This window comes from Vittaforma corneae (assembly GCF_000231115.1).
Source record: "Vittaforma corneae ATCC 50505 unplaced genomic scaffold supercont1.2, whole genome shotgun sequence".
Lineage (NCBI taxonomy): Eukaryota > Fungi > Microsporidia > Nosematidae > Vittaforma > Vittaforma corneae.
The window spans coordinates 90,519-114,203 of NW_006889835.1; the positions used below are offsets into that span (position 1 = coordinate 90,519).

Consider the following 23,685-nt stretch of genomic DNA (forward strand, 5'->3'; position numbering starts at 1 on the left):
TTAACAAATGCATATTTGAAGACCGAGTAGAAAGATAAATGCTATAATGGTACAGACTATAAATCAGCATTTTCGAATTGAAATATGCTTTTTTCTTTCTAGTTTTATTGATGTAGGCACTGGCTATAGCTTATTTGCAAAAGCAGTGTTATGTATTTAGAAATCTCAAATATAACAGTAGAGTTTGATGAAATGCTAAGCAGTTGAAGGCTCAACCAGAAGATTCTATTTTGTTTTTGCATATTTGCTAAGTTTTTAAAAATATAAACGAACTTTCATTTATGCTTTTCAATATGCACAGCATTCAAAATGGAAGAATACACTAACATTCTCATTGCACAATTGCAAGGATTATACTTTATGCACCACAATGCTCTGCCGCACAGTGTCGGATTATATCTACTCAACACGCTTCTCCTAGATTACATTCATCCCATTAAAAATACACCTATTAAAGTAGCGATGGTAGTCGAAATATCCACCATCTGTGAATGTACTGCGTTCTTTTTAGCCTAGTTTCAATATACCTAAGCTTTACCACAGTATCCACTGAAGTAAGCGATTATTGTGTTCACATTACATGAAATTTATTTTACAGATTATTTATTTTATTACCCTTACATTAAGGCAGTACGCATTTAAATCAATTTTGTTGATGTCAAGTCTATCTTTACAAAATTTTCGAAATGGCCCCTATGAATATCAAAATATCCGAAGAACGCTACTTGACAGATGATGAGAGCACAAGCTTCATAGAGAGTGAAAGTGAAACTATTGACAAACAAGATGAATACATTGAAAAATATGATTTTAGACACAAGCTATTTGATGCTCTATGCTCTTTTAGAATTATTCTGCCAGTCTTGGGCTTAATACTAATTATGCTTTCATACTTTCTCTGGAATGTTCCAGTCGAAGGAACCAAAGACACCTACAAAGAGATTCACTTTGGGAGTGTCTTCTTTGCCTGTGGTTGCTCTCTTATTGTCTCAATTACTCTTGGTACGGTCTTCGAAAGCATCAGTATGAACTATCTCAAGAAAAGCAGGGGAGATGCGTCATACTGTTATTATTTTAATGAGTTATCCTTTCATATCTCTGGCCTTCTCGTCATGGCTACTATCCAGGCCTTTCTAATGAGAAAGTACGAGGATTTTTATCTTGTTGACCTCCTTGGCATTAAGCTATATCTTCTTTATTCTCTTAGATTGATGATGTTTGCATCTATCATTCTAGGACTGCTAAAGGCTGCGGTAAAATATGTTTCAATGCGATTTAACTATAACATGTACATAAATAGTATCAGGAAGTGTATTCTCTTTGATTTCTTTGTGTCTTTAATATCTACAGTTAAGGAGGACGAGGACAGTGAAAGAATTGCAAGGATCTCTATTGAGAAAGAGCCTGAGAGCATTCTGAAGGACTTTTTGGGAACAACGTCAACGCCGCTAAATACTTTTATTCTTCAGAAAAGATTCAGAGTCGAGGATGCCAGTCAGCTGAGCTTTGGAGAAAAGAGACTGCTGATCAAGGAGTTCCTGAATCTTGAAGATAGAAACAAAATGTACTCTGGAAGTCTTCCTGTTGTTTTGGGTAAGATCAAGGACAAGGCAGAGTCTAGAGCAAACAAACTGGTAAGGAAGCTTAGAAGACAGGACAAAGTCAAGAAGGCGGGTGATATCTCCAAATTCTTTTCTGATCAAGGAGTGTTTAAATTTTTGCTTTCTCAATTGAAGATCAAGCCCGAGGAGCCGATTGAAAAAGATAATATTGCGCATGTCATAGAGAAGACGTACAAGGACAAGTACGTTATTAAAAAGAATCTGGAGCAAATCAACTCAGCTATCCAGAGAGTATCTTTTGTTACAAAACTGGTAATCTACATTGCCACGGCTGTGTTTATGTTTATCTCTGCATCTATACAAATAGACTACTTGTCTGCAATACTCTCTGGAATATTTGGCACCCAATTCATCTCAAAGATACTCTCCGATGGTGTTTTACAGTCTATTATTTTTCTCTTTGTAATACACCCGTTTGATATTGGGGACAGAGTTTTTATCAGGCTGGGCGATACAGTAGAAAATCTTGTTGTTGCAGAGCTGAACATTTTCTCAACGACGTTCTACAAATTTGACGGCACATCGTTCTTTGTTCCGAACAGTGTAATGATAGGTACACATATCAGTAATATTAGAAGATCTAAGAATATTATGGAATCCCATTCAATTCAAATAGACAGCAATACAAAACCAAAGAAGCTTGTAAAGCTGAGAGAAATGCTAGTGGAGTTTTGTAGACACAACACACCGTTCTACACCGACTACATTCTTGTAAACTACGAGTCTATTGAGAATTCAAATAAACTGTATATCAAAATTCTGATGCAATACAAGGGAAATTTCCAGAATTACGAATACTATCTGAAGAGAAGAAGCGAGTTTGTGTGTGAATTGGGTAGATGCTTGAAGCACTTGAAGATCGGCTATTCGCTGCCAACACAGAAGGTGAGGATAGTCCAAGAGGAGTAGACTGAAGACAGCTCACAGGCGAGTTAGGAATGATCTAAATTAAAAATGAATAAGTAAATACCTAGCATAACGTGTAGAAATGTTCACTGGGAGGTGTCAATAGTTTCTATTGTTTTAATATAGATCACCGGGGCTTGTTCTTGAAAGAGCTTATTGGATAGAGAATGGTGTAATTTTGGATTGAGTACAAGATATAGAAAAGGCCAATATGCGATGGCGTAGCAAAGTGGTTAACGCGGGTGATTGCTAATCATCTCCCGTCTCGGGGCGTGGGTTCGAATCCCACCGTCATCGGTTTGTGCTCTGTTTTAAAGAACGTATTTAAAGGAAAGGAGTGTGATTTATTTATTAAGGAATGGATTGTCTTCACAGTCAATTGTTACTTCTTCTGTGTTGTAGCTGTCCAAGAATTTAGGTCTTTCCTGGAGACGATTTGCTTTAAGGTTTAATACTCCTAAATTAGGAAATACCTCGTAAAAGTTATCATCGATTGTTTCAATTTGGTTCTCGTCTAAGTGAATTAGAGTGATTGGAAGTGAAATGTAGCCACTTCCATCGCTCTTTTTATAGGAGTCGAGTGATATTTTTGCTATTCGATTTTTTGAAAGCGAAACCTCTTCCAAATTGGGAAATTCACTGAAGTTAGGAAATTCTTCTATCCCATTTTCATCCAAAAAGATATGCTGCAGCTTTTTTAATATTTCCAATGCCTCAAATCCCGTTTTTAACTTAGTTTTTGACAGGGAGAGAAATGTAATATTTGGAAATAAGCTCAAAGCCTCAACTGGCAAATATCCTAGTTCAAAATCTTCTAATGAAATATTATCCATTCCTAAAAAGCAGCCTATCGATCGATGGATTTGGCTCAGAAAAGAAGCTCTCAAAATAGTGTTTTATACTTTCGGCATGGCTCACTTCAACTGGTTCTAATGAGTATTTACGATTTCGAGCATAAGTATAAATATTGATATAAATAATACTTAGGATTGAATCCTTGTGCTTAATAATGGTCTCTTTGACAATTTGGTCGGGTATTTCATTTGCAAAGTTGTCTAGGCACTCATAATATCGATATTCCTCAATACTTTCTACGAATGTGTCATAATCGTCTGGGGCTTTTAGAATGAATCTGTTATCATCTGGGCCCTTCGAAGACGTCTTTAAATGAACTAACAGCACTGTCACTATGACAATAATCACCAATCCAACTAGAGATTTGGATGATAGCATCTATTAAAGGGAGACGGCTAGCTTGGCTTTAAANAAATTAAAAGGGGTATGACTAGATAGTGTTTAAGGAGTAATTTGACATCTGTTATCACTCAGATGTTTATGTCTGTGCAGAAGGCAGTCCTAAAAACAGACCATCTAAATTTACAGATTGGTTCTATGTTTATTGTTTGCATCTAAACACTATTCTTCTTATCAAAATGCAGGTCTATTATAACGGAAAATCAGCAAATAAAAGCACGTTCATCTGAGACAGACTGCAGTGCTTGTGTTGTGCTTTGTTTTACTTTTTGAATTTTCTAACTCAAAGCAAATAAACATCATGCTATATAACTTGGTTTTATTACTAGCCTGTGTCAGTGCCAAGAAAAAATACAACGTAATCGTTGAGTCAACTCAAATTCAAATGGCAGATGTGGACAGTGGCGTACTAGCTGTTCTTGATAAAGAGGACTTGGTGCTCACGACCACTAAATTTGGATATACCCTTGAGCTTTCCGATAAAACTGCTAAGAAATTGAAAAACCATCCAAAAGTTAAGTATTTCGAGGAGGACAAAGAAGTTAGAATAGCTAGCTTTCTAGTAAACGATGTGGCAACACCGTACCACTCAAACTCCTATGTTACCACTTTTGTCTTTCAGAAGAACTCTCCTTGGGGACTAAGCCGTATCTCAGGTCATGTTGACACATATGAGTATATTAAGGGTGGTGGAAAGGACGTTATCGTGTATGTCTTGGATACTGGCGTAGATGAAAGCCACCCTGAATTTGGAGGAAGGGCCAAACTAAAGTACAATGTGGTTAATGGGAGTCCTAATACTGATGAACAGGGGCATGGCACCCATTGTGCGGGTGTAATTGGATCCAAAACATTTGGTGTGGCCAAGGATGTCAACATTGTTGGAGTGAAGGTGCTAGATCGCCATGGAGCAGGATCCATTTCTCGATTGGTAGAGGGCATTGATTTTGTGGTTGATGATTATCTGGATGAGGTTAGCATGTTTTTAAATGGAGAAAGTAAGTATTCCAAAAAGCCTAGCGGTGTGGTAAGTATGAGTATTGGAGGGGAGAAGAGCGAAATTCTAAACTATTTAATTAGAAGTGTGTCCGAGAAGTATGGTGTTCATTTCTCCACTGCAGCAGGAAATGAGCATAAAGATGCCTGCAAGTACTCACCTTCTTCATCATCTACGTCTCTAACTGTTGGTGCATCTGATGTAATGAACCAAGTGGCGAAATTCAGTAATAATGGCGAATGTGTAGATCTATATGCACCTGGTGTTGATATTGAGAGTACCTGGCCTGGTAATCAAACACGAATAGCATCAGGAACCAGTATGGCCACACCCCACGTTGCTGGTATAATGGCAGTATATCTTGGACTGGTGGATTTTACACCGGAGGACCTAAAAAAGAGAATATGGCTAGACTCGGAGAGTGTGATTGTTAGTGAGCAGTTTTGGAGCATATTCTCCGGTAGACAGCGACTAGCCAGTCTGACACAGTTGTACGATCGTCTAAAAACTCACAAAACAGGGTAAAAATAAACTATCTAATTTAGTTCCAAAGCTCAGTACTTCCATTTTATTGGTATTGTCTTGGGTTATGCCTGAAATTTATGGGAAACCTGTGGGCATGTCCTGTCATTGCTTATTCAGTGCATTTCAACAGCTGTCTTCTGACTAGCAATACAAAATGTATTTATATTTTTAATATACCCGATTAACCACTCCTTCACTTAAGCTAAAGTATTTAGAGCTAAATTTACTTTATTCTTTGGGAAAGAAACATTCAGCTAAAAGATGGCCATTTATGCTTAGCTTCAATACTCTCTGTTAATTCTATAAACAAACCCCCTGTCAAAGCTCTTCAAAATAACCTTCTCTTTTATTAGCACATTCACTATTTCTATTGCCTTGTACTTGCTGGTCTTAATCGACTTGACAAGATTGTCCAGCGAAATGGGCTCATTCGCCTGAATTATCTCAAACAAGGTCATTGCTAAATTCTTAGCTGCAGGTCTTTTTTCAAAAACTGTTTCAATAACCTCCATCGGATTTGCCTTTGCTGCTGTAGAGCTGTTGTCTGGCATTGTCTTTACTTTTTTATTATTCTGCTTTTCATCTTCACTGCTATTTACCACGTTGTCTTTATCTTCACCCAATCTTGTAGCCACCACACTGTTCTTACTCGCTGTAATACTGCTTGCTTTATTATTTGTTGCGATATTCTTGTTTGCTATGCTGTCTTCTGCTTCTTCAAAGGAATATGCCTCAAAACACTTGAGTAGAATCTCCAATCTTGTATTAAAATCCTTAAGAAATCTAGTCTGTGACTCCAATATCTTGGTCTTTGATTTTATTGACTTCAGTGTACTCTCAAACGACTCAAGGTTTTCTTTTAGTCTTTCTTCTTCCTTGTGCTTGTAGTGTTCCTCAATCATTTGACTCTTTATGGGGGAGAATGGTTGATGAAACTGAATACAATGTAGCATAAGCTAAGCATGTAATGTTCTTCCATCGTGGAGGAAGATGGTATTTCTCATATATGCATCGTCAATACGCACGAAGTCATTTGTTTTTTATGTTCTTTATTATCTTCCCCTATGTTTAGCAATCCACCAGATGAAAATGAAAAGGAACTAGAGAGAATATTTGAGGAGAAGCTGTATGTGGGCAAAAAGCACCCGCTGGCAGATGTAAGTAATATTCAAATGAAGGGTATCGGCAAAAGTGATTTTCATCATACGGATTTTATCAAGGGTTTTGAGGATAGAAGGATATTTGGAGGGAAACCACAGAGCATTAACTCAATGAAGGATAATAACAGCATTGTGTTAAAGGAGACTACTACTGCGTATGATGAGGTAGACAAAGAGAACGCTGATGAGATATCACATGACAGATATATATTGTCGGGGCTGCCCAAGGAAACAGCATTGGAGGGGATATATGAGGATTTAGAATTGAGAGATGTGTTGAAAACAAAAGAGATGTTAATGAGCAATGAAATTAAGGGCATTAACCATAATGCTAATAAGCCAGAAAGGAAGGTATCTTTTGACACACACGCTGATGTAATTGACATTTGTAGTGATGTTACACCTGAGAATAAAGCCAATGTTGTTGGCAATGCTGTTGATGTGAATGATAAAGACAGGGTTGCTAGCATTAATAGCCTTGCTGATAAGACAAACAAGATTGATAAGATTCATAGGCTTGAAAAAGAATTCCAAAATATGATACAAACACACAAAGATACTCTCAAAGTCAAGTCAAAAGTGTACAAGTTCATTTATAATGAAATATACACATTAAGGTCTGAGCTTAGCAGAAAAGTTGACAGTCTGGAAAGGGAGAATGCATGTCTCGGGGAAAAGATTAAAGAGTTAGAAACGGAAAGGGAGCATTTAAAAGACGAGATTGTCGATCTGAAAGGTAAAATAGAGAAATTTAAGGAATGCTTTAGATCTTACAACACTAAAGTAACAGAAAAGGCAATGCTGTGGAAAGGCATGATAGAGTCAAAGGTAAAGGAGTATTTAAAGAAGATAAATAAATAAAAGTCTTGCTATAAGACTGGCTGTAAATAAGCAGTGTCAAAAGCACATTAATTTATTCGTTTAGCTACGGAGTTGGTGGATTGAATTCAAATATGATCTTTGAAAAGACCTTGTCTGGGCTTGGTGAAAAATGTATTATTAATGCAAACCAGAGCTTAGAGAATCAACTTTTTGACGTTTTGATAGATAAATAAAAGAGTATTAAGATGTGTATTTCAAAGGAAGATTTTCTCGTTATAAAGAATGATGATATTGTCCACTCATTAAAGCGTATTTAAAATGATGTGTTGATATTTTTGTTAATGATTAGTGTTTTGTTAATAAACTTATATTGAAAGGATCACTAAAGTATGATTGACAGCTTTACCTGTCTTAAACATATATAATAAGATTTGTTGAGTATGGTTCAGTTGTATTTAATGCTATGTTTGGTGAATCGTTCAGTAAAGCTTGTGTTTTCTATTGGTTCTGTGTTACTTATCAGTGTTAATTAAATCCGCATGAAGTTGCTTTGTTTCTCAAAAAATTGTGTTAAATAAATGTCATGTAATTATTCAGTCCTTAAATTATCTACTCTGCAGCCCATTCAGTTACTTGGCTACAAACACTATTTGATAGGCATTCTAGAATGATTGAGTGGGGTACATCTATTGGATGATTATTAGTGTGGGTGAATGTGACGGTCTTGCTTCTTTGCATGGTATTCGATCTCTTATGCACTTCTCTTTAATGTTTACTTGAAAAAAGGAAGCCCCGGATATGCCAAAGAAGAAAATTCAGAAATCATTCAAAAATGCAGTATTTGAGAGTAAAATGTTTAAGAAATTTGAGAATGATGTGATTTTAGATAAAAAGGAAATAGCAGGGCATTCTTCTGAAAGTAAAGATCCTACTTTTAATCCTTGTGGGTCTCAGGGGCATTCGAGTGTGGGAAGTGAAGTGGGAAAGTCCATAAACATTATTGAATTCACGCATAGGAACGATGACAGTTCTAAAATAGAAACTAAAAAGACAGATGAAGGTAATAAGCATAAGAATAATAAAAATGGTAGAGTGGGTGAGGAAAATAGCATAAGCATAAATATAAAACAAAGAAGAGCAATCACAAAATGTCTTGTGCTGAGACTCCCTCGAAATTTTGCTTTTGAAAATTTGAAAGTCAAAATTAGTACGCCCCCATTTATGCATGAGACGGAAGACAAAGAAGAAGAGAACAGCAAAGAAGACAAAGCAGATAATAGAATAGACAAACAAATAGAAAGCAGATTAGTCCAAATAAAAGATAGAGAAAGGAGTGATTTAAAGTCAATTGATTTAGCTCATGTAATGCAAGAGAGTACAGAAGAGGGTGAAGTGAAAGATGCGAGTGTTCTCTTACAAAAAAAAAACGTTACAATTGGGAGATGCTACTGTTGAATTTGAGAATGATGTATTTGGAAACGTCAATGCACAAGACTTAACTGAGAGTGAGAAGGAATTGACAAATCCAGTTGACTTTGATCTGCCTTTTATCGCGAATGAATCTAAATCTGGTCATTACTTTGATTTATCATCGCGAAATTCACGTCATAATTCAATTTTGGAGGACGTTGATTTTGAAGTACAGGCAGAAGACAACGCAGCTGAGCACATTGACTTTTTGAAAAACAGTAATGCTAGCGTAGATCCATCGTCTTTTGATGATACAGTATTAATACATTCAGATCAACAGGTGGGTAAAGAGTCGCATTGTATTGAAGAGAGTCTTTTATCTTTAGAAAGAGGATTGGGTCAAAATGTCTATGATACAAGTCAAGCGAATTTAAATGATAATAAAGTATTGGAAGAGAATACTGAATCTAATTTAGTAAATGTAATTGACAATGTTTCTGGGCACAACTCATTGAACTTCGACACGAATACTTCTGAAAACAGCTTATCGAGCTTGGATCAAAAGGGTTCTCAATCCAATTTAGCAAGTGCAATCAATAATCATGCTTATGGAGAGGTGTTTTGGCTCATTCTGTTCATGAATCTGACCCAACTGATTCAGCAAACGACATCAGCAGTGAGGCTCATCCAAGCCTGAATAGTCAATGTATGGACAATATCAATGAAAGTGTAATTGATGAGCTATGCTCATTCTCGTTTGGTTCGTATTTTGATAATGACAGTTTGATAGTTTCTACTGATACTGATAATAGTGTTAAGCTCTCTAATACTATCACTTCTTCCTTCCTCTCGGATATTTCTGAGGATTCTCAATCATTTGCATTTCCAGAAGATAAGGAGATGTCGATGGAAAGCATAGATTGGAGTGTGCTGGAGCCTGTCATAACATTTGTCTCATCCAAGTGTATCAGTCATGAATATAAACCATCCTCACACAAATACAAACAAGCTAATAGCATATTATCAGATAAATCAATAGAGAATAAGACAGGGTTGGTAGAATCTCCCAGGAAACTCTTTCCAAAAAAGGACAGTGTCGATCAGTCAATTTTCTTTGATCCTCGTTACCTTTATTTCTTAAAGAAAGCGTGCAATCTCAGTAAGAAGGAGTGTGTTGCTTATGGAAAAGGAGCAGATAAAACTACTGATAGATCGTTCAAATAAAAATAAAGCAAAGACACTTCCTCCAAAGAAATACTATGCTATTCCAGAAGTGCCAATGACCGATGAGAATAATGACAGCAAGTATGAATGCATGAACAGTCAGGATATGCCTGTAAATGAGTATGGTAACAAAAGTGGGGACAGTTTCTGTCCTGGTGTCAACATATTCTATTTGGAAATTCTGAATACAAATGGTTCTTCTGAGTTTACAGGCATGGATTCGATATTCCTCAGGAAGGTTCCTGAGATAAGTAGCATAGTCCTCCCTTCCTATGAAAAAGAGGACTTTGAATACATGGTTTACAAGTATGGAGAGAACCTTGAACTGATATCAAAGAATACTGGTATTGATATTAAGGATGTAATCCTCATATACTATTTGAAGTATCATAACATGTCCATACAAATTGTTGGTTCCCTTCTTGACAAGTATGTTGATGAGGAGTGGTGCATAAACGATAGAATTCTTTTTGAAGAGAATTTTTCTAAATATGGAACAAAGTTCAATAAGTTTATGATGAACAAGCATGAAGATGAACTAAAGATATATTACAAGTATTATCTCAAGAATTATCTACCTGTAAACTGGTCAGAATGGGAGAGAGCACTCTTTGCCCACTTGATTGGAGTGTATAAAAAGGATTGGAATGCTATGTCTCTTCATTTTCAAAGAGAAAGCATAAATAACAATGAATATGACAATAACTGTTTGAAGAATGCCAATGATTTAAGAGTGTATTACAGTTCATATTTTAAGAAGTTAGATGAAGAAGAGAGGCTGAAGGAGTTGCAGCTGGCCGATGTCGAATTGCCTAAACTAGAGACTGTTCATAGAAAGAGGGGAAGGAAGCCCAATTCATTGAAGATACTTCAATTTAAGAACCAAGAAGTATCTGAAGAAACATAGCCCTATAAAAGACAAAGAGGATAATACTGGAGTTTTTATAGAGTATTTAGACAATGATAGAAAACATTAAATATATTGAATTTGTATTGCTAGTTGTTTTATGCATCTCATCTTATAACTGTTATTGAAGTTGACAGGTCTCTCAAATAACTTAAATAGATATTTACAATAACTAATTCAAATAAATTTATTCATAACACTCCCATTTTAATCAATAATTGTGTTAAAATATGACGTGTTGCAATGTTGTGTAAAATAGTCTTTTCCTACTGCTATTTACATCGGCTTTGTTCTTTGAAAAGACTTTTTTGTGCTTATCCCACAAAAGTATTTTAATGCTGGAAGAATCCTACAACGCATTTCTATTGGGTAAGTTCAAGCAACTCTTCCCAAAAATAGAATTGGCCGTCTTTCTGGAGGCCAATGAAAAACAAAGACCAACTGTTTTACGTGTAAATCCACTCCTCACTAGAAGAAAGGATTTGGCCTATACTCTTAGCCAGAGGAAGGTCGAAACTGAAAATTTGGAATGGACAGACACTGCCTTGGTAGCATTTAAGTCAGATGTTCCCTTGGGTGCCACTCCTGAGTATCTTGCTGGTCATTATATTATGCAAGGAGCCAATTCTATGCTTCCTGTCTTAAATCTAGGAAATAAAAGAAGGAATGAAGGTGGTAGATTTATGTGCTGCTCCAGGGGGAAAGAGCACTCATATTGCTGCTATTCTTAACAACACTGGTGTGTTATACTCCAATGATATTTCAAAAGAGAGAATTAGCTCATTGAAATCGAATCTATCCAGAATGGCTGTTACAAATGCAATAATAACCAACGTTGATGCCCTTCTTTTCAATGTAGGAAAGGTTGACAGGATACTCCTTGATGCGCCTTGTTCAGGAACGGGTGTGATAAGCAAGGATCCCAGCATAAAAACCTCAAAATCAGTGGAGGACATTAAGAGAGTTGTTAAGATACAGCAAAAGCTTATTTTACATGCCTTTGATATGCTTAGATCGGGTGGATGTATGGTCTATTCTACATGTTCTGTACTAGTGGAGGAGAATGAGGGTGTAGTTGATTATTTACTTTCACAAAGAAAGAGTGCAAAGGTTGTAGACTTGAATGTAGCCGTTGGAAGGGAAGGCTTTATCCATTTTAGAAACGAGAACTTCAATGGATCGCTTCAAAAAGCAAGAAGAATCTACCCACATGTTCACAACATGGATGGATTCTTCTATGTTAAAATATTCAAGGCTGAGTAGTACAAAATTAAAAGCTATATTAAATATAATAAAATATGAAAAGGTGCGCAAGGCCTATTTTAAGATAAAGCATAGAAGCTATTTGTTTTGGAGGGCATTTGATTAAAAATGATTGTTTATGGACCACATCAACATTTACAAAATGAATCAATCTTATTTTAACCTTAAATATACTATTTGACATTGATGTATTTACTTTTAATTTTTAATTTCAATGGATTTTCAGGCTTTTGAATAGTGCAGATTATTAAATTGCTTTATTCTTATCCCCTTTGTAGCACAAATGCTGTTGTACATCCTTTTGGACTTAAACAAGCCTGCTTGGAAAGCCCACCAAGAAGATCCTTTAAACAACTTACAAGTCTTTGTAAACGCTTGTATTCTCAGCGATCAAAGCAATACTGTCAAAATAATCAACTCAAAGACAGTTATTTTCAATTCAGAAGTTCACAAGGATTTTTCTAGTGTGTTTGAGTATTTAAACTCGAAAGATGACTTTGAAAGGTTGAAAGTAACGCCAAAAGATTTGGGGTTTGCATTGATGGACTTTCCCACTACAGTTTTAATATTTGAAATGACAGATGAAAGCAATGAAAAGATCAAAAACAGTCAGTATCTCGAGTATCTTAAGTGTATGTTTGTAGCACAGCATAGAAAAATACCCATCCATGGCTTTTCATTGCACAGGAACATACTTGTAAGGATGTGTTGTGAGGGGAGCGGTGGGATATTTCTTGAAAGCTGTTCTTTTTCTGACATGTTCCAGCTACTTGGAAATAGGACTAAGAAGAAGGATGCGTATCAAATCAAGTGTGCATGCTGTAACAATTTTGTTACACTTGGTCTGGTATGCCCTGTTTGTTTACTGGTGTACTGTAAATTTATGCCTGTTTGTAAAAAATGCAAAACGAAATTTACATTTATCAACTAAACGATAAGCAATAAATGTGAAGTAATTATTCTTTTAATAATATTTCCTTCTAACAATAAATATAATTTAGTCATACTTTGAATATACCTCCAATTTAAAGCCTTAAATCGTTTATGCAAAAGGCATGGTGTTTCTGCACCATTCATTCTTATTGAAAAACTAAAAATTACTGTCGAAACTGTTTAATGTTTATGCATCAAAACATATTGGCTTTTTATATTTTCTTATTAGCCTTTTAAGACAAGAATAGGCTTGACCCTACAAACATTCTTACTCACCCCAATCTTTTGAGAGTGGTTAACAACAACTTCAACGTCTTTGTAGCAATTGGCACATTCTTCAACCATTCCTTCAATTGATCCAACTTTGAAAACAACGTCCTTGCTTTTCATGTCCTCGATAACTTCTTCAACAGAAAACTTCTGCTTGGACTTGGAGCGAGAAACAAGCCGTCCTGCTCCATGGCACGTAGAATAGTACGTCAGTTTTGCATTCTTATCTCCGACAATTAGATAGCTGCAGGTACCCATCGATCCCCCGACTAGAACCGGCTGTCCAATATCCTTGTATTCTTCGGGTAGATCGAGGTGTCCAGGTGGTAGAATCCTAGAAGCTCCTTTTCTTAGAATCAAATACTCCCTTCCATCAATCTTTTCAATTTTAGCCACATTGTGACACACATCATAAATCAACTTTATTTCTACCTCAGGAAAAACCTGTGAAAAAACCTTTCTTACCTTTTCAGTGATTACACTCCTGTTGGCCCAGGCAAAATTAGATGCCGAGTTCATAGTTTTAAGATATTTCTGTCCAATTTCACTTCTAAATGGTACAAATTCAAGTGTTTCGATCTCTTTCTTTGTCATTGCTTCTTTTTTTTCTTGTCTAAACTTTTGAGTAATTTTTTCATACTCAACTTTCTTCTCCTCTTTACTCAAACTGTCATTTTCTGAAATCTTTTTAAACTCTTCCTTGGTCCTATCTTTTATAAGTTGTGTGGTATCAATGTTGCTTTGTTTCATTTCTTCTAAAATATCCGAGCAACATCCATGCCCTAATCCCCTGGATCCTGTGTGAATTGATATTACAATCTGTCCTTCTTCAATTCCCAACTTTTTGGCTATAGCCTCATCGCATATCTGATCAACAACTTCAATTTCCAAATAGTGATTGCCTGATCCAAGAGTTCCAAGATGCGAAGACCCCCTTGACTTGGCTTTCTGGTTAATAATCCTACTGTTACCTTCCAGACTGCCTCTACTTTCAGTAAAATCAAGATCTTCCTTACAGACTCTACCTATTTTAAGGAGATACTCCATACCTTCATCTAATATTCCATTCAAATGTTCTGGTGAAATACGCTTTTCTACTGGAATATCTTCGAAAGGTAGCTGTTCAACCAGTAAATTACCAATTAACTCCCTTTTATCGTTTACACTTGAAGACGTTTCACTACTTGGTATAAAATCTTTTAAAAATAAGTTCGTCTTTAAACATCTGACACCACAGTTAATATCAAAGCCAACGCCATCTGGGCTGATTGCAGCATCAGGATTTGAAAGATCTATGACTGCAATCGATCCAATCGGAAGTGCATATCCAATATGGAAGTCTGGTAGTCCTATTGAACAAACCAGTCCAGTGAGCTTCTTTCCTGCAACAAACTGTGAAATAGCACAGTTATCCGGATTGGAATCGTACTCATCTAATATGTGTTTTCTTAGTTCTGAACTTATGTATATTTTTTGACCATTTACGATAAGACAGTCTTCTTCTTCTGAAATTTGAATGGTCTCACTTTTGGACATGTATTAGGGGGCATATCTTTTTAAAAAAGAAAGATCCAAGCAAATAATCATGGAATTGATGGATATCATTTGATTTGACAGGTCTACATAAATATTTTTTAATTTTTCATATAAAAACACCAACAAACTCTGCTATGCTACACAATAAATAATATTGTGTTATAAATTTCCACTTAGCTTTCTTCAATCTTATTTTTAACTAGAATAAGGCAGAGCTTTTTGAAACTTTTTGAATCAAGTTTCATTTCTTGAAACATTTCTAATTAATGAAAAATAATCAAATAAGTTATGAGATTGCCTATAAAAAAAGGCTGTATCTTTCTGTATTTTATAAAGAATGTTGTGTCCATTTCTAGTATTACAGTGCCGATAGAGAACATTTTAATGCCTGATGGGTGTAGCGAAAGTAAAAAATATGAGTTTATTAAAGAATTAACAAAAGTTGGCAATGATGACGTGATTTCTGGAAACTACAAAAAAGGCCTCAATCCCGGTTATCCTTTTGATTCAAATTTTAGTTCAATTTTTGACAGCTCAGTGAGATGTTCTACAAATCGCGAATCCAATTCAATGAAAAGAACGCCATCATTTGATCCTTGCAGGTATTCACCGCCTTACTCTCATCCAAGTCAATCTCAGCCATCCCCTCAAACGTTTCCTCAATCTCATCCTATTCCTCAGTCTATGCAGCAGATTGCCCCGCAAGCTCAGCCACCTGGCACTACTACTTTGCAACCATCTGCACAGCCTGCTATATATCCTATCTATGTACCTGTCCCCATCATAAGAACTGTTACCGTATCAATTACTTCTAGTAGTCAACAAACACAACCTACAACACAGCCATCTAGTTTTGGTACAATGCCTGAAGCATCTCAGCTTCCAGGTGATTGTAGCTCATTTAGAGCTAATAGCTATACTGGTGGAACTATAAACTGCGGAACAACGTCATTTAATAAGCCTCAGCAAACAGCTAATGTCCAACAAATGCCGTATGCACAATATGCTTCGGCTTCAAATACAGGCAATGCTTGTATTCCTACAGGAAATGCTAGTTGTCAGAATCATCCACAAGGTATAGCAACTCAAACACCAATGAAAAGCTCAAAATGCTAATAAAAAGAGAAGAAGAGGCAATAGAAATAGACAAAAGGACAATAGAATCAAGATAGAATGTGATTGTAGAATACTATTCACTGGATTAGAAGACTGTAAATGCGATAAGAAAAAATGATGAGATAAAGCTTAATGTAATTTCTGATTAGCTGATTTTACATTAAATTAGATAGTGCCTAATTTTATGCAAAAATACTTTTTAATCTATTAAAATAGAATACATTGAAATTGTCTCATAAGAATATTTAATTACTCTTTAAACAATTCCTCCAGGTCTTTCAAAAACTCAATATGGTCTAACACCCCAGTTTCATCAAACAGCTCTGAGACATTTTTATAATATTTTACAGGAACCATTCTGTCCTTCCAGTATAAAAGTACAACATATACTGGCATTCGATCTATTCTTGTAATTACACTGAATTCATAGAAGGATAATTTTCCTCCAAAAAAGTATGAAACTATGTAGCAGAATATATTAACTGCAAAATAGGAGATAATACACATAAATAGCATTCTTCTTACATCTTCAAACTTACAAAACAGACTGAGAACTACAACTATACTGGCCTGAATTGTTGAAATGATACCTATGACATTTTGAAAATCTGTAAGATGGTACTTCTCTTGGAACCCCCGTTCTCGGCAGTATTCAACCAAAAAGTCGTCCAACGTTATTTTTATTTGTTCTAAGGTGTAAATGTCGGCGGTTATCGGTGTTTTTATGTATTTTTTTGTGATTTTATCGACGACATTGTCCTTAGACTTTGTGTTTTTAGTTTCCATGAAGGTGGGGGTATGACAAAAATTGATTGTGGAATAAAACTCTTTTTAAAGATCAAAAATAGGTACCAAGTTAGTATGTTCTGGCTATTTGAATAAATAATACTTGTCAACATGTGTAACTTATTAATCCATTTCTATTAAAATAAGCTTAATAATGTTTGATTGCTCAAAGTATATTCTTAGATTATCTCTTTTTGATCAATCCAAATAAAAGTACTTAAATTAACAAATCTGTGTCCTCTTATTTTACTACTGTATCTTATTTAGTATTTTCATTATTTCTTCACTATTTAGCAATCCCCTGGTGTACAAAAGCTCAATAAACTCAATGATTTCATCAATCATTCCATAGCTTGAAACAATTTCATAAAGCGCCTTTTCAAGATTCAAATTCTCAATATAAACACTATTCCATGCTTTCATTAGCTTGTACATTTTAGGACTTAGTGCTAATGTAAACAAATGCTCTTTTATTCTCAAATTCAAATGTTTTGAAAGCATACTAGAATAATTAAGAGTATCAAATTCCCTCTCAATCAGCAATCCATAGTTTTGTAGACAGTATTCCAGAAGTTTAGTTTTTCTTTTCCTCATAAACGATATTGTTGTTTTCTTTAAATATTTTTGATTTAAAAATACTGTGTCTTCAAATATCGGTGTTAAGAAAAAGTTTGGAATGGGTTTAAACTGTTTTTGGCCTTTCGTTTCTTTAGATAATGGTTTTAACTGTAATAAATACGCTGTAATGCCCTCTTTCTTGCCAGTATACTTTGCATTAAAGATTGCAATGACAAGTAATCTTTCTGTTAAATAATTCTTGCATTTAACCTTGTCATTCACAAGATTTCCCACCGTGTCCTTTATTGGCGAGCTTGTCTTCTTATTTACATTGTAGTTTCCTTTACTTTCACTTTCAATACAAATATCAGCATAGAAGTCTATGTAATTTTTTACCGAATCTTCCCCACTCGATGTGTACTCATCAAAAAAGGTCTTACTATAAAATTCTATCCCATGCATTGATGGATGCGTGTCTGTGTCGGATTCTATTGGATGGGAATTTGCAAATACATTCTCTTGGATTTTCTTTAAAGAAATGTTTTTGCCTTCTCTCCCTAGTTCATAATTAATATGTAAATAGTTTATATGATATTTCATAACACTTGGATTCCTAAATAACCTAAAACACAAAGGACATTGAAAACATGGAAATATTATACACTGGGATTCCATTAGTATTGTGTAAGTATTGCTACTTGTTTCCTGACATACATTATAGTGACAATCATTCGGTTTTCTTGCATTTGATATAGATATTGGAATATTAATATAATTATTGGATCTGCTTATAAAATCTAGCTCAACAGCCTTAAGCTGTTTTCTGTCCCAGTTTCTGCAGCAATTTATTTTTGTGTAGAAAACGTGGCATTTATTGTCTTTCTTGAATGAGGTAATATTATTGGTCGTTTCTCCTTCTTGATCTTGATTTTCATTTATAGCTTGAATTTGTAGGTTTTGATTAGGAATGTAATATAAAAATAAATGTATTTCATCAAAACAACTAAATGTTACAATGGGTTCATTCATTCTAATTGTTCTTGAAATGGTTGTGTTTCTATTGTGTATAAATGCTTTAATGGACATTTCTCTAGTTAATTCATTGTCCTGAATGCAAAAGTATGAACATTCCGATTCTATTGGATTTTTACATGCTATACGAGTATGCTTTATTAAATTTTTGACTAGAAATGGAGGATTATGTCCTATTAGCATCTGAGCAATTCGATCTTCCATCAAATTTTTATGGGCAGAATGTTTAGATTCACTTAAAAGTACTTCACTCCAAGGGAATGACACAGCTGGAAGAGCACTGTTCCAAGAATTCAAAGACTCCTTCGAGAGGACATTTAAAGAGTTCCTTGAAATAGAAAAACTAAAGAAAAAGATAGAGTCAACAACAATGTCGATTGCCCTACTCAATGGTTGCATTGCAAAGCTGAATGGACTTCAAATGTCATACCCAATAATCGTTGGAAACGGCCTGTCAAGAGCCTCAATCGCAAACATTGGCACTTTCCCACCTTACAGCTATAATAAAAACTATGTCTATCCAATGAACTACAGCGTTAAAAAGAGATTCAAGCCTCACTCAAACTACAAAAAGAGCACAATAAAGAAAGAACAGACTTTGTTGTGAGTGGCCTGTACATTTTTATGCAAGTTGCATTAATCATTGCATAATGAAACTATGTGAATCAGTTGATTGATCAAAGCCCATTTAAAAAGGTCAAATGATAGATAATGACAGGCTGTTGGCTGTGACTTGGAGTAGCTTTTGACATTTAATAAAGTAGTTTTACAACTAGCAAAAACACAAAAATAACAACAAGAGCAATGACAACTCTGAGAAGTTTGTTTCTTCTAACGATGTACCTTCTGTATTTGTCTAACTCGTCATACACCTGTAAAGTAGACTGTTGTGCTGTTTCGAATCCAGTCTCGATGACATCAATTAGCTCCCCCTGACTCAATACACACTGATTCATAAATATATTTGCGTTCAAAATCCTATCTATTTTTTCATTGATGAGATCCAGTTTGCTTGTCCTTTCTTGGTTAATATAGATTGTATGGTTCGATTTCTTTTGTAAAATCGTTTTTAATTTTTCAATACGCTCAAGAATGTTTGGTTGCCTGTAAAACTCGGCTAGTTTTTCTAAAATACATATTTGGATGCTTAGTTCCTCATATTTGTCTCTTGATTGATTGTCTTCCACTTCACAGACCCTTGATTCTAAATTTAAAAGTCTTATTTCTATGTCTTCCATTATTTACAATTATGTTTTAAAAATATGCGGGATTTGATACAAGATTGCAGTTTTAGTTAAACTTGAGGTAGAAGTGTGTTGGCAATATTGTATTGTCCTTAAAAATTTGCTATCTGCAACAATTTCCATAAGATGGCTTAAAATTTATAGGCAATCTTGTGCAATAATTGTTTATATTAGATAGCTCATGCTATATTTTTAATATAATATTCTATTTGCTAGTTGCTATATCAATGGTTTTTTCTAATTTAATTTTGAATATTATCTTTGTGATTTATTTGTAACCATGCACAGTGGTTGCACTGGAACCCATGGGATTTCTTAAATTAAATCAAGACTGGTCAGGCCAAATATCAAGAGCAATCCCTTGGAGATTTGGTATCGTTGCTTTATTCAATTGTTTTCTATTAGATATAAAAATGGAAGTGTCTTAAAATATAGGTTAGTGGCTAAATAGATGGAAGATGTTAATGTTTTGATCAGTGCAATAATTTTCTATAGAAGTTCTTCGTTTATGCATTTGTGTGTCAAAAAGATAATTGGCTAAAAACGTTAATATTACATCATTAAATTTACAGTAAAGAAACTACAAGAGTTTGTAATATTTTGCTTTCAAAATGGCTCGGCACTATATTATTCATAGATATTTTGATACGTTCAAGGGGTAAAATGGCATGAAATAGTCTTATAATATTAAAAAATAATTTGCATAGATTATTTGAATATGTGCTAAACTGAAATAATTGTATGTCAATTCAATATTTATCATGTTTATAGTAAAAATATTATGCATAATGTGGATCTTTTAAATTCGTCTATTAATGCTAATGTGGATTTTCAAAATTTGAAGGATTATTGTGCGATCTAAGAAAATGTTGCTAAAATAAGGCATGATTTAATTGTTAAATATTTCCTTCAATATAATCAAGCAAGCATTAAAACATAAAGAAAATACAAATATACCATCAAGTATGAACTATTGATGCCATTTTTCAATTATGCTTTCTAAATCTGCATTGGTTATTGTTGTAGATTCTTTTGTCATCTTCAAATTGATCGTTGGCTTCCATATTAGGACTTGGTTTGAGTTTTTATTCGACGAAATATCTTTTCAGATCTACGTAGGATCAAGCGTGGATGAAGTCAATGTCAGATATGTTCAAATTTTTGCCTTCCAACATAGAAATGCATAGTTATAGTTTGGAAAATTCGTTAGAAAATATCTATGTTGATCAAAATGCAAATAAAACGGATTTGAATCATTTTTAGTAATATTTGAAAGCATTTAATACGTTTTTAGACACAGGTTTTAATTATAATGGTGTGTTGTTGCATTTTGAGTCATTTCGCCGTAGCATATGTTTAGTTCTGAAGTCTTTTATATGTCGGAAAAAGGTATGCACAAATGACTTTTAATGATGAAGCTTAAGGGCTCAAATATATTCATACCTATAAATCTCTGAGATCATATGTCCATATTTTATTATGCAATGAAAATAAGTTTTTATTTAAGAAATGTAACTATCCTCTCTTTCGATGTAAACTAAAAGTTTTACCATGTTAGCAAACATTGTGTGATAATGGCATGGTACTTGGCATAGTTCTTTGAAATTCCGGAATGATCTGTGCTTTAGTAATTTGCCCTGATAAAACTCACAATGCTTGTTAAAATGTTGTTTAGAAATATAAAAGTTCAATGATAGAGTGTATCAGCCTTTTATAATCGATTGTATTGTTCAATGCCGCAATTATATTCTTGTTTTAAATTCAACTACATTAAAAGCTCTATAATATATACTTTTGAATCGCTAAAATAATCGACAGATACATCATAATCAAAACTCTAAAATATCTCTAATTTTTGACTCTTTCAACATTAAGAATGTCCACATATCATTTATTTAGCATTACGATACAAAAGAAAATTGCATACTTCCAGTTGGATTAAATGCCACTTGTCAATATTGAAACTGCTTTCTATAAAAGATTTTGTGAAGTAAATTGGTTTTGTCAAACTTAAATACTTCTTTGATTATAATTATTTGCCAGGTACTTTCTTATCTTCAACATAATTGCGAAGTAACATGGCCACATTTACCAGCTATGCTCAAATCTCTTTTAAATTTATCTAATACAATACACTTGTGTTAGCTTTTAAAGTTTTCTAATTTTATTTTTAAATCCATCACGTAGATATTTTTTCTATAAGATTAATTTATCAATATTATGACTGTAGTTCCTGTTTACTGGATCAATGCATAGTTAAATCCCATCTTTTATTTCTAAAATTTACTACCTTGATGTTGTTTCAATTAACTGTTTGGTTAATCTTCTTAAATATAATTGAGATGGTTCTTTGCGATTAGAACTTGACAGAAAGATTTTTTAAAAACCTCCAATACGAGGACAGTAATTTTAAAAGAAAGATTGACAAAATACTAAGCTTCTATATCTAAACGTATGAGCCAAATGAGTATTAAAAAAGAAAGGTTCTGACGGAGTAAATAGTTTGAAGTATTTTTGATGTACACAGCTAAATTATCAAGAAAATCATTTCTTGCATAAATAAAAAAGTGAAGAAAGAGTTATTTCCTGGTAAGATTCCAATACACTCAACATAAAAAACTTTAAACAATTTCTGATATTAAAATTACACGTTAGCAGTTAAGTATGTAGACAAATTTGATGATATACGAAACTGTTGTCAGTACAACAGCACTGAAAATTGAACTTGTTGAAATAGTTATGGATAAAATATAAAACTATATTTAGTAGATATGCCACATAAACCCATTAGATTTACAAATCGTTTCATATTCTAACACAATAATCTCGGCAAAGAATTCGTATTATATAAAAATCTTTCTGTGGAAATACTACCGAATTAATGTTGTCCTTCATTCTTAAGCTTTAATTTTATCGAATGTTTATTTGATCAAAACGAATTGTTGGAAAATTGTTCCTAAAAATTTTACAGGCATGGTATTAGTCGGATGCTCGCGTTGAACTCCGTCATAAGATTATTTGATTTAGTGAACAAAAGAATTGAACTTATCTATGTCAAGGGAGTATATTTGAGGAAATAGATGTTTTATCAATGTCTTTCCTAAAGGCAAACTTTTATCAAAGCATTTGAAAATATAAATAGGTGAAAAAAATATGGCATTAAATGCTAATCAATTAACATTTTCTAATCATTATCGTATTTTATTTAATGATCTTGTTAAAATCAGGTAAACCATAGTACATACATTACAATCCAATAGTTTTTGTAAATAGAGCCATGCAAATTCGTATATTTGTTTAGTTTAAATAACGCTATTTATATATTTTACCACTCCAAAATTAATACACTCCAAGTGCTCTTAATTTTATACCTGGAATTTTACCATAAAAATTTCCAGTTGCACCAGATGTATAGCTTGGACCAAGGAATGGTGGAACGTGATTTTTCTCGTTAAAAGATTTGCATGCTAGAAGAGAGATGGCTCTTTCTAGGATATCGCAGAAGCAGTTTATATACATTGAGTTTGAATGGAAGGGGAAATGTGAAATATGTTTCATAGAGTCACGCGATCCGATATTTTTCAATAGATATGCCTCATTATCATATTAAGTTTGTTAGTGTGGCATATGCCACTTGGGTCAAAATTTTACCTTACAATTTACATGATCTATGCTTGGGTTATATACAGAACATGCATCTGACTGCAAATACGACGCCAGGTGTCTGCAATTTTAAAACCCATCTAAGCTTATGATGACAGTGTTGATTGGTCTTAAAAAGCTCAAAAATACATATTGAACACATCAAAGCCGATTATTTGATATGTCAGAATAAAGACAAATGTGGGTTTAAGTTACTATTTCATCAACACTTGGCTATTATTTTGCACAATAGATCAAAACTTCCTTGGACAAACTTGTCGATAATGAAATTGCCAAAAATAGAATACAATTGGTATTAAACCACGATCCGAACCAGCAAACATCTTATAAACTAAATAAACATCATTATATTTTTATTTTTAACAATATACTATAACATGAGCGTCTGTGTGAACATTATAATTAAGATTAAAAGTGTGTGAAGTGTTAAATAAAATTACTCTTGGATCAAAAAATC

The 23,685-nt window shown here is 34.0% G+C and overlaps 18 protein-coding genes and 1 non-coding gene across 19 annotated transcripts; 12 read left to right on the forward strand and 7 right to left on the reverse strand.

The window, feature by feature from the left end:
• Positions 1–695: 695 nt before the first annotated feature.
• Positions 696–2,531, forward strand: VICG_00321 (uncharacterized protein; the record flags this gene model as incomplete). Its single annotated transcript, XM_007603712.1, has 1 exon — positions 696–2,531. One exon carries the CDS (start codon positions 696–698, stop codon positions 2,529–2,531), a length of 1,836 nt encoding a protein of 611 aa, XP_007603774.1.
• Positions 2,532–2,743: 212 nt separating this feature from the next.
• Positions 2,744–2,825, forward strand: VICG_02253. Its single transcript has one exon. It is a non-coding gene; the product is annotated as a tRNA-Ser (tRNA).
• Positions 2,826–2,872: 47 nt separating this feature from the next.
• Positions 2,873–3,361, reverse strand: VICG_00322 (uncharacterized protein; the record flags this gene model as incomplete). The annotated part of the gene is made up of 1 exon (XM_007603713.1): positions 2,873–3,361. The coding sequence occupies one exon, from the start codon at positions 3,359–3,361 to the stop codon at positions 2,873–2,875; it is 489 nt and encodes a 162-aa protein (XP_007603775.1).
• VICG_00323 (uncharacterized protein) lies at positions 3,354–3,761 on the reverse strand (the record flags this gene model as incomplete). Its single annotated transcript, XM_007603714.1, has 1 exon — positions 3,354–3,761. The coding sequence occupies one exon, from the start codon at positions 3,759–3,761 to the stop codon at positions 3,354–3,356; it is 408 nt and encodes a 135-aa protein (XP_007603776.1).
• Positions 3,762–4,083: 322 nt separating this feature from the next.
• VICG_00324 (uncharacterized protein) lies at positions 4,084–5,304 on the forward strand (the record flags this gene model as incomplete). The annotated part of the gene is made up of 1 exon (XM_007603715.1): positions 4,084–5,304. One exon carries the CDS (start codon positions 4,084–4,086, stop codon positions 5,302–5,304), a length of 1,221 nt encoding a protein of 406 aa, XP_007603777.1.
• A 281-nt stretch (positions 5,305–5,585) lies between these two features.
• VICG_00325 (uncharacterized protein) lies at positions 5,586–6,206 on the reverse strand (the record flags this gene model as incomplete). Its single annotated transcript, XM_007603716.1, has 1 exon — positions 5,586–6,206. One exon carries the CDS (start codon positions 6,204–6,206, stop codon positions 5,586–5,588), a length of 621 nt encoding a protein of 206 aa, XP_007603778.1.
• A 162-nt stretch (positions 6,207–6,368) lies between these two features.
• On the forward strand, positions 6,369–7,325 carry VICG_00326 (uncharacterized protein; the record flags this gene model as incomplete). Its single annotated transcript, XM_007603717.1, has 1 exon — positions 6,369–7,325. The coding sequence occupies one exon, from the start codon at positions 6,369–6,371 to the stop codon at positions 7,323–7,325; it is 957 nt and encodes a 318-aa protein (XP_007603779.1).
• Positions 7,326–8,084: 759 nt separating this feature from the next.
• Positions 8,085–8,741, forward strand: VICG_00327 (uncharacterized protein; the record flags this gene model as incomplete). Its single annotated transcript, XM_007603718.1, has 1 exon — positions 8,085–8,741. The coding sequence occupies one exon, from the start codon at positions 8,085–8,087 to the stop codon at positions 8,739–8,741; it is 657 nt and encodes a 218-aa protein (XP_007603780.1).
• On the forward strand, positions 8,686–9,393 carry VICG_00328 (uncharacterized protein; the record flags this gene model as incomplete). Its single annotated transcript, XM_007603719.1, has 1 exon — positions 8,686–9,393. One exon carries the CDS (start codon positions 8,686–8,688, stop codon positions 9,391–9,393), a length of 708 nt encoding a protein of 235 aa, XP_007603781.1.
• An 11-nt stretch (positions 9,394–9,404) lies between these two features.
• On the forward strand, positions 9,405–9,920 carry VICG_00329 (uncharacterized protein; the record flags this gene model as incomplete). Its single annotated transcript, XM_007603720.1, has 1 exon — positions 9,405–9,920. The coding sequence occupies one exon, from the start codon at positions 9,405–9,407 to the stop codon at positions 9,918–9,920; it is 516 nt and encodes a 171-aa protein (XP_007603782.1).
• Positions 9,877–10,827, forward strand: VICG_00330 (uncharacterized protein; the record flags this gene model as incomplete). The annotated part of the gene is made up of 1 exon (XM_007603721.1): positions 9,877–10,827. The coding sequence occupies one exon, from the start codon at positions 9,877–9,879 to the stop codon at positions 10,825–10,827; it is 951 nt and encodes a 316-aa protein (XP_007603783.1).
• A 335-nt stretch (positions 10,828–11,162) lies between these two features.
• VICG_00331 (uncharacterized protein) lies at positions 11,163–11,558 on the forward strand (the record flags this gene model as incomplete). Its single annotated transcript, XM_007603722.1, has 1 exon — positions 11,163–11,558. The coding sequence occupies one exon, from the start codon at positions 11,163–11,165 to the stop codon at positions 11,556–11,558; it is 396 nt and encodes a 131-aa protein (XP_007603784.1).
• Positions 11,500–12,090, forward strand: VICG_00332 (uncharacterized protein; the record flags this gene model as incomplete). Its single annotated transcript, XM_007603723.1, has 1 exon — positions 11,500–12,090. A coding segment is annotated over one exon (591 nt), but the record flags the coding sequence as incomplete, so codon positions are not given.
• A 283-nt stretch (positions 12,091–12,373) lies between these two features.
• VICG_00333 (uncharacterized protein) lies at positions 12,374–13,021 on the forward strand (the record flags this gene model as incomplete). Its single annotated transcript, XM_007603724.1, has 1 exon — positions 12,374–13,021. The coding sequence occupies one exon, from the start codon at positions 12,374–12,376 to the stop codon at positions 13,019–13,021; it is 648 nt and encodes a 215-aa protein (XP_007603786.1).
• A 227-nt stretch (positions 13,022–13,248) lies between these two features.
• Positions 13,249–14,829, reverse strand: VICG_00334 (uncharacterized protein; the record flags this gene model as incomplete). The annotated part of the gene is made up of 1 exon (XM_007603725.1): positions 13,249–14,829. The coding sequence occupies one exon, from the start codon at positions 14,827–14,829 to the stop codon at positions 13,249–13,251; it is 1,581 nt and encodes a 526-aa protein (XP_007603787.1).
• A 288-nt stretch (positions 14,830–15,117) lies between these two features.
• VICG_00335 (uncharacterized protein) lies at positions 15,118–15,945 on the forward strand (the record flags this gene model as incomplete). The annotated part of the gene is made up of 1 exon (XM_007603726.1): positions 15,118–15,945. The coding sequence occupies one exon, from the start codon at positions 15,118–15,120 to the stop codon at positions 15,943–15,945; it is 828 nt and encodes a 275-aa protein (XP_007603788.1).
• Positions 15,946–16,194: 249 nt separating this feature from the next.
• Positions 16,195–16,731, reverse strand: VICG_00336 (uncharacterized protein; the record flags this gene model as incomplete). Its single annotated transcript, XM_007603727.1, has 1 exon — positions 16,195–16,731. The coding sequence occupies one exon, from the start codon at positions 16,729–16,731 to the stop codon at positions 16,195–16,197; it is 537 nt and encodes a 178-aa protein (XP_007603789.1).
• Positions 16,732–16,980: 249 nt separating this feature from the next.
• VICG_00337 (uncharacterized protein) lies at positions 16,981–18,720 on the reverse strand (the record flags this gene model as incomplete). Its single annotated transcript, XM_007603728.1, has 1 exon — positions 16,981–18,720. One exon carries the CDS (start codon positions 18,718–18,720, stop codon positions 16,981–16,983), a length of 1,740 nt encoding a protein of 579 aa, XP_007603790.1.
• Positions 18,721–19,073: 353 nt separating this feature from the next.
• VICG_00338 (uncharacterized protein) lies at positions 19,074–19,559 on the reverse strand (the record flags this gene model as incomplete). The annotated part of the gene is made up of 1 exon (XM_007603729.1): positions 19,074–19,559. The coding sequence occupies one exon, from the start codon at positions 19,557–19,559 to the stop codon at positions 19,074–19,076; it is 486 nt and encodes a 161-aa protein (XP_007603791.1).
• Between the last annotated feature and the right edge of the window lie 4,126 nt (positions 19,560–23,685).